Source organism: Siniperca chuatsi, linkage group LG9, assembly GCF_020085105.1.
Source record: "Siniperca chuatsi isolate FFG_IHB_CAS linkage group LG9, ASM2008510v1, whole genome shotgun sequence".
NCBI lineage: Eukaryota > Metazoa > Chordata > Actinopteri > Centrarchiformes > Sinipercidae > Siniperca > Siniperca chuatsi.
Genome location: NC_058050.1, coordinates 16,200,084 through 16,212,594, shown reverse-complemented (window position 1 = coordinate 16,212,594; position 12,511 = coordinate 16,200,084). Strand labels below are relative to the sequence as shown.

Sequence of the window (12,511 nt, the reverse complement as noted above, 5' to 3'; positions counted from 1 at the left end):
AGCCCCTCCTTTTCTCTTTCCCTGTGGCCCTCCAACCCTTGGCATTATCTTTCTCTGTCCCCAGAGCTTGTTCCCCCGATGCCCTTCCCATCCCCACCTCAAGCTCTGATGGTTTCCTGCTCAACTCTCCCTACCTGTCTTTCTCTCGCACAGCTCCCCCAATTCCAGCCCTCACCCAGGAGGAGGGGAGTGTGTTTTGAGGGATAGCTGCTGTCTGCCGCTTATTCCCCCTCACTCTGTCTTCCACAGGGAGAAGGGGAGGTGGAGATGGAGATGGGAGAGGAGACTCAGGAAGACGAATCTGGCCTTCTGACCATCCATAATGTGACTCGGGCTCATGCTGGTCATTACCAGTGCACAGCCAATAATGGCATAGCACCCTGTGCCACTGTAGATGTGCGGCTGGTAGTGCAATGTGAGTTCCTAGTATTTATTCTCAGCATCAGAGGGGAACAAAGCGTACGTGGAGCCTTATTTATGGGAACATGCACATGTTTTTGTATGTGCCAATAAATACACGTGTACGTTTACTCCTGTATTGTGTCTGGTTTCTGCATCAATAACCTCCATGCCCATCTTGTCTTGTGTAGTCAAACCAGAGCTTAAAAAAGGAGCCCAATGGAAGAAGGTAGCAAGTAGAGGGGATGGCACCACTACAGCTGAGGTAGTGTGTCAGGCAGAAGGTATTCCTCGTGTCGACTTCTCTTGGGAGAAAAATGGTTTACGCATGGACTTTGCAAACCCCAGGTCAGAGATTAGGCATTATTCTCTTTCAAATGCTTTTCTTGCAATTCCTTGCACTATTAACTTTGGTGCTACTGTCAGCATTTGGTCATATATTGATGATTCCTCACAATTAGATTAGGTTTTACCCTAATATAATACATTCTTTTGCTATTTCTTGCTATTTCACCACTAAATCCAGATTTAGTGCATTTTATTCTTTGCTTTTCACTATGCAAATACCTGTTTAATGCTTCTTTGATGTGTGAAATTGGGTGACTTAGTGCAATCTGCAGGACATCACAATCCCTGCTGTCTGCCGGCTCAGGATTTATCTCTCTTTCTGTCTGTGTGTGTGTGTGTGTGTGTGTGTGTGCGCGCGTACGTGCCTGCTACAGGTATGAGGAGCGGACCGTGAGGGAGGGCTCCTTCCACACCAGCACAGTTCAAGTAGTAAATGTGAGCGCAGCTCTGGACTATGCTGTCTTCAGCTGCACTGCTCGCAACTCACTCGGGAAAGACAAGCTAGACATCCAGCTCGTCAGCACAAGTACTGTATCTATGTACATTTGTGTTTTCTGTGTGTATGTGTGTTTCTCTGGGTGACTGAGGTTCTCTCCACAACATCCTTTATCGATGTCCTGGGAAAACAATGTATCTCCAAAATGTCAACTTTTCATAAGAAAAAGAAAAACAACCATGACTCAGCGTAGTATGCATTTTTTGGATAATTTGATGGGATTCGATGGTTTATTTGGCTTCAGATGTGGACGAATTGTCCTTGAACCTTCAGGTTAGTTTCAAAATCACCAAATTTTGGAGATATGTGGTTTTCCTTGGACAGCAACGATATGTTAAAAAATGCATCAAGCTTTTTTCCTCCCAATTGAATCAAATGACTCTGTTGTGTGAAAGGGTCACTGGTAATACCGAGCCACTGAGAATTAACACCCAACTCCGTAGCCATTTTTTTCTCATTGTTTTGGTTTTCTGGCCTGCATATAGACTATATGATTGAGTCTTACAGTTCTCATCAACATACCCCAATCTAAAAAAGGCTGGCAGCTGTTTCCACCAAACAAGCAAAGTGTATGCTACCTGCCCATGACATGGCAGAGAGCCTAATTAAAGGAGTGGATTGTGAAGAAAGTCAAGCATCTAGTGATGAAAGCAGTTTTTGTTAGTCGTTTCTGCTCCCTAGCAGTCAAAAATCACCTAATGCAGCTTTAAATGAATGACAAATGATCTAAGTCAGTGGTTAGGACACACAACATGTAGGAACTATGCATATCACGTACTTGGCAGTGGAGCACACATTTTTCCTTTGGTTCTAATTTGGCAGCATCTCAAAATAATTGTGTCTGTGCTGCTTTGTCCAAGTTTTATCAGCCTTTTCCAGCAGCATTACAATAGTGTGGGAGGGCCATTGAACATGCAGACTTCTGTAAACTGGAGAGAGATGTTGCTCCTGAGTGTCAGCCCTTTAAGGAACTTATTCCATTGCTCTATCCCTACCTTATCATTTAGCCCATAGCACTACTTCACTTCTCTCTCAGATAATGCTGCAGTGATATGCTTTGCTCTGCTGGCGTGCTCAGACTTTTCTGCCTTCAAGCCACCAGTGTTTCCTTGCACCACCGCCATTATCAACACAGTCCTGCTCTCAGCGACGGCCCACAGCCATCATTGGACACATTTAATGTTTACTATAAAAACCATAAAATACAATCCAGTATTGGCCCTGTTTTTCCCCAGTCGTTTTTTAGTGCTGTGAATATTCATAATTAATCTGACGCAGTGATAATACATTTTATATGCTTCCTTATCATTTTAGAGCCTGAGAGGAAGAGAGAGGTTTTTTTTTTCTTAGCATGGTACTTTTTGGATTTGAAGGAGACGAGATCCAAATAAGGCTGACCTCTTTGCCCTGGAATCTTATGAGTGGAGCTGATAGTGGGAATTATTTACTCTGCAAACTGGGCTGCAGCCCGGAGCCAGAGACGAGTAGAGCATCCCTTCTTATGTTGCTGCTCAACTATCTCTCCTCCTTCTCTCTTTGACTATCTCTCCCTCTGCCCCCAAAACCACCCTTCTTTTTTTCCTCCATGCTCCAAATGCAAAATAATCCACTTTCCCTTCACTACCCTGACTGAAGCATTGCCTCATGTCAGACTGAAGGCCTGGTTAGCCTCCTTTGATCTTGGTTCACAATATTGATAATAATCAAGAGGCCTCCTCCATCATTGCATGACTTTGGTTGGATAAGTTGGACAAATTAGCCACTTTGTTCTGAGAGGGATCAGCCATAGCTCTGCTCATGTTTCCTGATCATTCATACAACAAAACACAACCATAAGATGAAGCAGATAAGGAGTGATGCACTGTTAAAAACATGCAAAGCTGTTGCTGTCAAAAAGATGTTCTTTAGAAGCCTGTGGAATAAAGTGTGATTAAGAAGAGATTAACTGAATCAACAAAGACTTTGGAAACTCACTGACAAATTTTGACCATGGTGATCATTTCTCCTCCCAAATCATTTTATTCACTCTTTTTCAATATCTATCATCAGCGGTTATTATCAGTTTTCATCATTAAATCATTTAGACTTAACATACTGTAGTACTTTACAAACATTTTGCTCTGAGGTAAACAGTTATTGCTGTTCCTTCTGATGCACATATCTTCTGAGAATAATTGTGTTTTCAAACACAATTGTATCACCAATGGGAAAAGTTTTTCTTCCTTTTCTATCAAGAAGAACATCAGCTCTGTACTCACTTTTAGTAATATCATTTTGTCTATTTATAACCACTCCAAAGCGGAGACGGAGGCCGTAGGGGAGGCACAATCCTATAGGCCAGCAGGGCCTCATGTGTTATTTCAGTCTGCAGATATAATCACTTGACTATCTCATGGCACACCATCTCCATTTCTAAGCACTTAAAGCCTTTTCAAATAGCCGCCTGTCGAGTGAAGGTGTTCTGCTCTTCGCCAGTATTCTCACGAAATCGAGAGCCCATTTGCTTTTTCCACATTTCTTCTTTTCTTTCGCCCTCAGATCACCCAGATCCTCCTTCATCGTTTCGCCAAGTCAGCGTCACCTATGACTCGGTCACTCTGGAGTGGATCCCCGGCTTCAATGGTGGTTTGCAGCAAAGATTTCGTATAAGGTGAGACATCAAGAACGGATGTTGGTTTAAGAATGACACCCTTTCATAATCAAAGAATTATACTTGACAGTGCCTTTTGGTTGACAGATACCGTTGGGATCAGTCAGCCAGTTTCCTGTATGTGGACGTCTTTCCTCCCACAGCAACGACCTTCACTGTCACTGGCCTGCAGCCTGTCACCACTTACAACTTCTCTGTCAATGCCCTCAATGTAATTGGAGAGAGTGGCTATGCTGACAACAATGCAGTACTGACCATCACCACCAAGGGTCAGTTTGGAGTAACCCCAGCTTTAAACTGAAAGGACTCTGCTGTACAACCATCTGAGAATCTATGATAAATGTAACATAAGATTATTATGCTTACAAGTATGGAATGTAAGTTTTATGTTATTCTCTTTCTTTCTCTACAGAGAAGCCAGAACTAGAAGAAGTCCCAACAGATGAAGACTCAGTCTCACGGAGTAAGTCTTTTATCACAACTCCCTGAAAAAGCTCTTAAGGGCAGTTGGAAATTGCTGTTTGCACAGCAGCTAGCTTCATTTGGCTAAATCATGTTAATGTATGCACCTCCAAGGCTGTTAATGTTTGCTCTACGAGAGTAGCGGTTGTCATGGCACCCACCCATACGTTTTCCCCTCTGCTAGTCTTTAATCAATAAAGACAATTGAGAGAGTGGTTGGGTCTGTCTCAGTCAGTTTTTATCTATCCGAATTTCCATATTACTTCCTCTTTAACTTTCATTGTTATGCATTGAGCTAATGTTTCTAATGTTTTGTGAACTAGGTGTAAGTGGACTGCCAGCCTATTTGACAGTAGTGTTCACAGTGGTGTTTGGAGTCGTGCTGGTATTTAATTCACTGGGCTGCTTCTTTGGATTGAGGTGGAAAAAGAGGCGAGGCCAGACAGGTAACCATAATGATCTTTTCATCTGTGGATTAGAAAGTATTTCCTCTGTCACTTTTTGTCATTAAAATGTCCTAATTCCTCAACAAAGCTCTAAAGAAATTACTCCAAACCATGAAGCAATTGTCAGCTCAGCCTCTCACTCTCTTCGCATCTCTCCATGTCCCTCTTTCAATCCGTCTATCTCGTCTCCTCTTCTTCTGCTCATTCTCTAAGCCTCCACCTCCTGCCACATTCATTCTTCAAAGATTTCATTTCTGTGTTCCGACTATATATTTTATCTCATTTGCTAACGTTATGTCCTTCTTCTATCTCTCCTTCTGTCTCTTTCTATTTGTTCTTCAGTCTGTCAGGTTCTCCCCTCTCTATCTTTTATTTTTCATTCCTCACTTTCCTTTGCCCAATGGTTTCTATGTAGATTTTCACAGTTTACTTGTCTTTCATTCACTCTCACTCTCTCGCCCTTTTATTGCTCTGATCAATTTCAGTGCTCATGAGATGTTGCTCTTCTCTTCAAATTCTAATTTCCTAACACTAAGCCTCTTTCCTCATTTTCCTGTTCTCCCTGCAGGGGGTAGAGGAGGCAGTGAGTTGGATGGAAAGAAGAATGAAGAGGAGGGGTAAGTTAAGGTTCTGCAGTAGAAGTAATAAAGAGACACACATCCAATCCACTCTAAGAAGTCTGAGACCTGATCCATTGGCTGCCCCAGCTACTAAAACAGCCAGGCAGGCAAAAATAAAGCCTCTGTCAATATCCATTTATATTAGTGTCGTCAAACTTGCACCACAATCCTGCAATAAACGGATATATGTACCACAAGATATGTTGTTATTAAGAACTTAATGTATGCAGGAAGAAAAGTTGCTATGTGTGCTGAGTGTTTTGCATCTCTCTTAGTTCATATTGGGGATGAGAAATTAATCACAAAAATAAAAGTAGACGACAGAATTTGATTTCTCCGTGCAGGTCCAGTCAGTCAACTGTAAGCAACTCCAATAAGTATGAGAGCAGAGAAAAGATCAACGCCGCAGCCCAGCACACTCTCCTCATCGACTCTGGATCTGAAACAGACAGCAATGTCTACGAGAGCTATGTGGCGGTAAGAACGGGAGAGAGGAGGTAGAAAGGGAAGAGCAGGATGAGAGAAAGAGAAAAGGGCAATTGGGAAAAGATTCAGAGGCACAGAGAAGGCTGAGTAAACAGATGAGGGGAGGAAAGAGGTTAGGCAAGGGGTGAAGGGATCTGGCAGAAGAGGAAGTGGAGAATTCAGCCATAACAAGGAAAATGGATAGATAAACTAATGAAACCTTTCGCTGTGCATAGAGATGGAACATAGATCAATACCTCACAATTAGCATTCAAAATACACATCGATCTTGAAGAAATTATCATTCTGTACTTTTAAAAGGGCCAACAAGGATTTGAACCTTGAAGAAAACTGTTGAGTGAGGTTGAAGAAAACAGATAGCGCTGTGCTGTCAGGATTGGGTATAATGAAACTTCAAATCCCCAAGGAGGCAGGCTTTATCTCTCCCCTAATTTAAGACAGTACATACCTGTAAGGGTTGGTTCAGCCAAATTACCAAAAAGGTATTTTTTCTCATTTACCTGCAGTGGTATAGCCTTGAGTGCAGATATTTTGGGTTTTATTTGCCCAGGTTTTAAGATATCTGCCCCTGAGATTTCTGCCTACACCCCAATACAATAGAGGTGGTCCTCTCAGTATTGACAACAGCAATTACTCATTCTATAAACAATATCCCCATTACTATGGGTATTCCACAGATTTCACTGTCAACCATTTGAGAAAATAATTTGGGTGAACTGACCTTCCATGTATTTACCCCCTCTGCACTAATGTACAGTAACACATGTGGAATTGTACCTGAAGTTCAGAATCAGAATCAGAATCAAAAATACTCTGCTGCCAGTTGATCTGAAGCCAGTGATGGACTTCATGCCGCTCCAGACCTCCCTCATGTTGTTCTGCTGGAGTTTCCGCTCCAGCTTCCTCCTGTACTTCTCCTTGGCTTCCCTGATTTTCACCTTCAGGTCAGCCTGAATTGCCCTCACCTCCTCCCTATTACCATCAGTAAAGGCCCTCCTCTTGGCATTCAGAATGTCCTTGATGTCCTTTGTTACCCACGGTTTGTTATTTAGGTAACAATGGACCATCTTGGTTGGGACATTGCAGTCCACACAGAAGTTAATGTAGCCAGTGATGCACTCAGTGAGCCCGTCAATGTCCTCTCCATGAGGCTCACAGAGTGCATCCCAATTTGTTACCTCAAAACATTCCTGCAGTGTCTCATAGGCCTCCCCTGACCATCTCCTCACTGTCCTTGTGGTCGCAGGCTGCCTTTTAACCAGAGGCACATAGCAGGGTTTAAGGTAAACCAGGTTGTGGTCTGACCTACTAAAGGTCAAATCTAATCTGATGCTATCTCTTCTGTTTCACTCATTCCAGGAGCGTTCCCATTATTATTACCCCACCGGTGACTACATACCGTCTCTCACTCCACACACTGAGGAAACACGTAGGCTTGGTGAGACACAAATATACCTCAGAGTAAACAATAAGCACCTCATGTCCCAAATATGATGCAATCAGGAGCTACATCTGTCCTTGTTTGAACTTGCGGCAAACAACTCAACTTAATGTTCACCATCAGCAATTATTCAAGTGTGTTAAATTTGAAAGATTGTAAATGTCATATTGTAAATATTTGTCCATATTTATGTTTTGTGTATGTATTTCCATGTGCTCTTCAAGATGTCACCCACCCTCTCGTGGATTCTCACAGCCATCTGTATGAAGATGTAAGAGAAGGGGGTCTGTACCAGGACATCCTGTCTTCCTCTCTTCCTTCGCCTCCACCCTTGTTTGACAACAGATTGCCTCACCTAAGGAATGAGTGGAGAATACCAACCTACCCTCAGGTCTATAAACAAAACCCCAACCTATGATGAGAGCTCCTGTTTGATACAATATTTGCATTTGTTGATAGCACAGTTCAGTTGGAAAATAAATCCTTAATAAAGGTAGATGATATACTGTAGCTTTATCGTGTATGTAATGGTAATTGAGATGCAATCTATCTCTCAGCAGGGCACTGAGAGAGTGAAGGAGTTCATGGCTGTTCGACAACCGCAGAGAGATTCTGATCTTCCCTATGAACTACGAGGCGAATTAGTTTAGAATGAGAAGGTCAGAGCAAACAAATACGCTATGATCTGGGCTTTTAACTCAACAGCAGTCATTGAGTACAGTGTTTTATATCAAATATTGACTATAGTGTTATGTATTTTATTCTTTTTTAATGGTATCTCACAAGTCACCTTGATAGAACGTGTCACAAGAGTAGAATGGAGCTGGAATGCTTGCAGTATTTCACTTTCAAGTGTTTTGATACTGTGTAAATTGTTAACACTGAGAGTTTTGCTCAAAGGACAGAGTTGACCTACGGTGAGGTATGGCAAACTAAACAAGCTGAACAGAAGCAAGGTAGAATGGCAGAATGATATGGAAAAAAACCTTTTTTGAAAGCCTCAATAACCTCAAGCACTCAAGAATGTTAAAATGATGCTGCTGTATATGTTGTACAGACACTTCTTCATCTCATATTTTTGCCACCAGTTTATTTTCTTCTCCCTCTGTGATCTTACTCTATCCCCCTCCTCCCTTGACCTCGCTTTCTTCTTTCACCTTTACCCTCTTTCATGCCCCACGCGCTTTAGCCTGCAGGTAGAAATTAATCAGTCAGTTAGAAACAAAAAATTGACTGACAACGCTGTGGGGCAGACGCATCACAGAGTCACAGAGTCATGGTGCCACCCATGCAGACATCATCCTTTTTGACCCCCCAAAGTTATGTATGTGGGAATCCCTACAATTGGATAGTACTGAGTGGTATTTAGCATGGTTATGTCGACAGGAGGTAAAGCCATATCTAAGGCCAGACTCTAATCCTGTTTTCTCTCGGATTGAAGTTCAGCTCACAGCATCAGTGAGAGAGAGAAACCATGCAGGGAATTTGTCTCACTGAGGGTGGACAGTCAAAGAGAGATAGAGACAGGAAGAGAGGGTTAAGCTAAGCTGCAACTGTGGCTACTGCTACAAAAAAACTCTCCTCTCCTCTTCCTTTTCATTATTATTCAAATTGTAGTTCAAGGAAAAGCAGTTCACTGTATAGCTTTACTCCACAGCCTATAAAATAATACAACTTTATTTATAGAGCACTTTTAAAAACCAAAGTTGCTTTGCACAAGACATCAGATATAAATTATACAAATTATAAAATCAAATATAAAATCTTATACATTGGATTCGATTTGATAACAATTTAGATAAACCCAATTTTAGTAATATAAGATAAAAGAAATAAAAAGGCAATTTAAGTAAAATAAAACAGTCTAAACAAGTCTACAGCCATGCAAGCAGCAGGTTAGCATGCTAACCTTTGCTAATTAGCACTAAACACAAAGTACAGCTGTGGTTGATGTCATTATTTTATAAAGTATATTTTAAGAAGTGATTTAAAAAGATATCACTGACTCAGCAATCCTTATGTCTTCAGACAGGTCATCGTGAGCCTCAAGGCCTCAGCTATTTGACCAGTATCTATTGATGATGCACATTTTCAGCTGCAGACTGATGCTGTCATGGAACTGCTAGCCTGAGAACATATAGACATAAACACATGTATGCAAAAATACAGTAGATGGTGTCTTCCTGTATTATAACAACAGGGTTTGTGTGCTATATGAATTTGTGTAACTTCATCTTTTAATGTTTACTGTGCAGAGATCAGAAACCTTCTTTTAGGTTTCTACTGCCTTGTAGTATACAGTGGGTATGGAAAGTATTCAGACCCCTTTAAATTTTTCACTCTTTGTTTCATTGCAGCCATTTGCTAAAATCAAAAAAGTAAATTTTATTTCTCATTAATGTATACTCAGCACCCCATCTTGACAGAAAAAACAGAAATGTAGAATTTTTTGCAAATTTATTAAAAAAGAAAAACTGAAATATCACATGGTCATAAGTATTCAGACCCTTTGCTGTGACACTCATATTTAACTCACATGCTGTCCATTTCTTCTGATCCTCCTTGAGATGGTTCTACGCCTTCATTGGAGTCCAGCTGTGTTTAATTAAACTGATTGGACATGATTAGGAAAGGCACACACCTGTCTATATAAGACCGTACAGCTCACAGTGCATGTCAGAGCAAATGAGAATCATGAGGTCGAACTGCCCAAGGAGCGCAGAGACAGAATTGTGGCAAGGCATGGATCTGGCCAAGGTTACAAAAGAATTTCTGCAGCACTCAAGGTTCCTAAGAGCACAGTGGCCTCCATAATCCTTAAATGGAAGAAGTTTGGGACGACCAGAACTCTTCCTAGACCTGGCCATCCAGCCAAACTGAGCAATCATGGGAGAAGAGCCTTGGTGAGAGAGGTAAAGAAGAACCCAAAGATCACTGTGGCTGAGCTCCAGAGATGCAGTAGGGAGATGGGAGAAAGTTCCAGAAAGTCAATTATCACTGCAGCCCTCCACCAGTCGGGGCTTTATGACAGAGTGGCCCAACGGAAGCCTCTCCTCAGTGCAAGACATATGAAAGCCCGCATAGAGTTTGCATCATTCCCAAGAAGACTCATGGCTTTACTAGCTCAATAGGGTGCTTCTACTCAATACTGAGCAGGGGGTCTGAATACTTATGACCATGTGATATTAGTTTTTCTTTTTTAATAAATCTGCTTAAATTTCCACATTTCTGTTTTTTTCTGTCAAGATGGGGTGCTGAATGTACATTAATGAGAAATAAAATGAACTTTGAATTTTGATTTTAGAAAATGGCTGCAATGAAACAAAGAGTGAAAAATTTAAAGGGGTCTCAATACTTTCCATACCCACTGTACACAAATAGTAACTGGGCTCTTATCCAATCTGTACACAGAGCCGTTATGCATGCACCCTGTTCCTGTTTTCTTCTTCTGCTTTTCCCTCAAGCAGAATTCGTCACATCAGTCTCTTGAGTACACACATGCTCACACGTAACACAGATAAGTCAGCACAGAGGACACATAGTACAATGAGACACACATATAAAGTCAAAAGGGTATAATCTTCATTTACTGTTCCTCAATGGATTTTTCTTTTTTTAAGACAATGATGTGGTCTGCTTCATACATCACTCTTTTTTTGTCTTATTACTGTAAATAAAATAATTTTTGGTATGTAAATATTTACGTACAGTATGTGAGAGGTGATATTTAAATCCTGGTGAGGTTGTCATTGTCCACACATTTGTTCAACCTACAAAATTCTGTTTCCTCAATGGGGCCTGACTGCCTGGAGATAAATCTCAATGTTTCATTGAGCTGCAATCCTTCAATTAGGCTCACTATTCTCCATTATGAGCTGTCAAGGTATGTTTGTCTCATTACTGAACAATTGTTTAAGTTCCTGTCAAGCTGACTGCTGTGTTCATACCAAAGCCTGTTCATGATGCATCACTTCGGCTCAGGCACGAACGATAATCTGCTAAACTGAAGGCTTGACAGCTCAATACTGTATGTCAACTTCTATATTTCCTCACTTGCCTCATGAACATTTTGATATGAGGTGTTCAGAAGAATCTCAAGGGAGCTTGAACATGCAATTCAAAAGAGAAACAAATATGAGACTTTAATTACCTCAGCTCTAGGATTGTATTCACAACCCCCTCAATGTTTTTTTTTGGTTTTGAAAAAATAAATATGAGATTGAATAATACTCCTTTAAAACTTTAACAGATTGTGCTACCAGTGGGGACCTAACTCAAATTTAAAATTTCTGCAAACCCAGTCATTGCTCTCATTATTCAGATGTTTCAATTTGAACTAAACAGAAATCAAATCAAAAGCAACCACAGGTTTTACAAATTAGAACATGATTTTACTGGCAGTTATTAGGACTCACTTTGTGGCTGTGCTCTCCTGTTGTCAGTAATGAGGATGTAATTTGCCTTCCAATGCGGATGAAAGAATACAACTGAATAAATACAACAGCAGTCCATGAAAGACAACTAGGAAGTAAAAGCACAATTGTTCAATTTGATGAGGGCACATCTGAAGGTATATTGAAACTAAAAGACCATGCGATCCTCTTTAATTATAGATAATTTTGATGACTGGTCATACTTTTGTAGTCAAAATAAAACTTAAAACTGTACCACAGAAAAGTAGATGTGCTTATAGAGCCTAATGTCCCAGGTAGATTGCAAGTGAAACAACAGGAAGTTGAGTTTTATCTTTATTAAAACACTGCACGCTTACAGTCCACATTAAGATAGTGTAGGCTTTATTGAACAAAATTCTAATCCAGACAAGCATTACTCTCCCGGTATTTTTTCCCCAAAGGTGTACAGAAAAATATCTTTCTTTTCCAAGTACCATTTAAACCTAGGTGTATTTTTTGTTTTTCATACATAAGCACATTTGAAGTCACACGTCCCTCTCTGAATCTCACTCATTTAAATGCACACATACAAACACTAGGATAAAAAAGGTGAGAAAAGGGGCAAAAAAGAGAATAGCAAGCAGTTATAATTAACTCAGAGTCTGATCTGACATACTGTACAAATACATTTTGCTAATTCATAAATCACTTCATATACTGTGATTGCTGTTTACATAGACCTGTCTCTGTTTTTGAAGGACCCCATTAT

General features: G+C 40.8%; 1 protein-coding gene across 4 annotated transcripts in view; it reads left to right on the top strand.

The window, feature by feature from the left end:
* Positions 1 to 9,727, top strand: part of nphs1 (NPHS1 adhesion molecule, nephrin) — a 49,815-nt gene extending 40,088 nt beyond the window's left edge. For 3 of the 4 annotated variants that reach the window (XM_044207637.1, XM_044207638.1, XM_044207639.1), the window contains 12 exons: positions 250 to 415; positions 591 to 747; positions 1,122 to 1,273; positions 3,782 to 3,893; positions 3,981 to 4,162; positions 4,306 to 4,356; positions 4,679 to 4,801; positions 5,370 to 5,418; positions 5,766 to 5,898; positions 7,267 to 7,345; positions 7,573 to 7,739; positions 7,906 to 9,727. In XM_044207637.1, coding sequence (XP_044063572.1) covers positions 250 to 415; positions 591 to 747; positions 1,122 to 1,273; positions 3,782 to 3,893; positions 3,981 to 4,162; positions 4,306 to 4,356; positions 4,679 to 4,801; positions 5,370 to 5,418; positions 5,766 to 5,898; positions 7,267 to 7,345; positions 7,573 to 7,739; positions 7,906 to 7,998 — 1,464 coding nt within the window. In that variant the 3' untranslated portion in view covers positions 7,999 to 9,727. The remainder of the gene's footprint in view (positions 1 to 249; positions 416 to 590; positions 748 to 1,121; positions 1,274 to 3,781; positions 3,894 to 3,980; positions 4,163 to 4,305; positions 4,357 to 4,678; positions 4,802 to 5,369; positions 5,419 to 5,765; positions 5,899 to 7,266; positions 7,346 to 7,572; positions 7,740 to 7,905) is intronic. The other variant, XM_044207636.1, reaches the window with a different exon arrangement.
* The last annotated feature ends 2,784 nt before the right edge of the window (positions 9,728 to 12,511 follow it).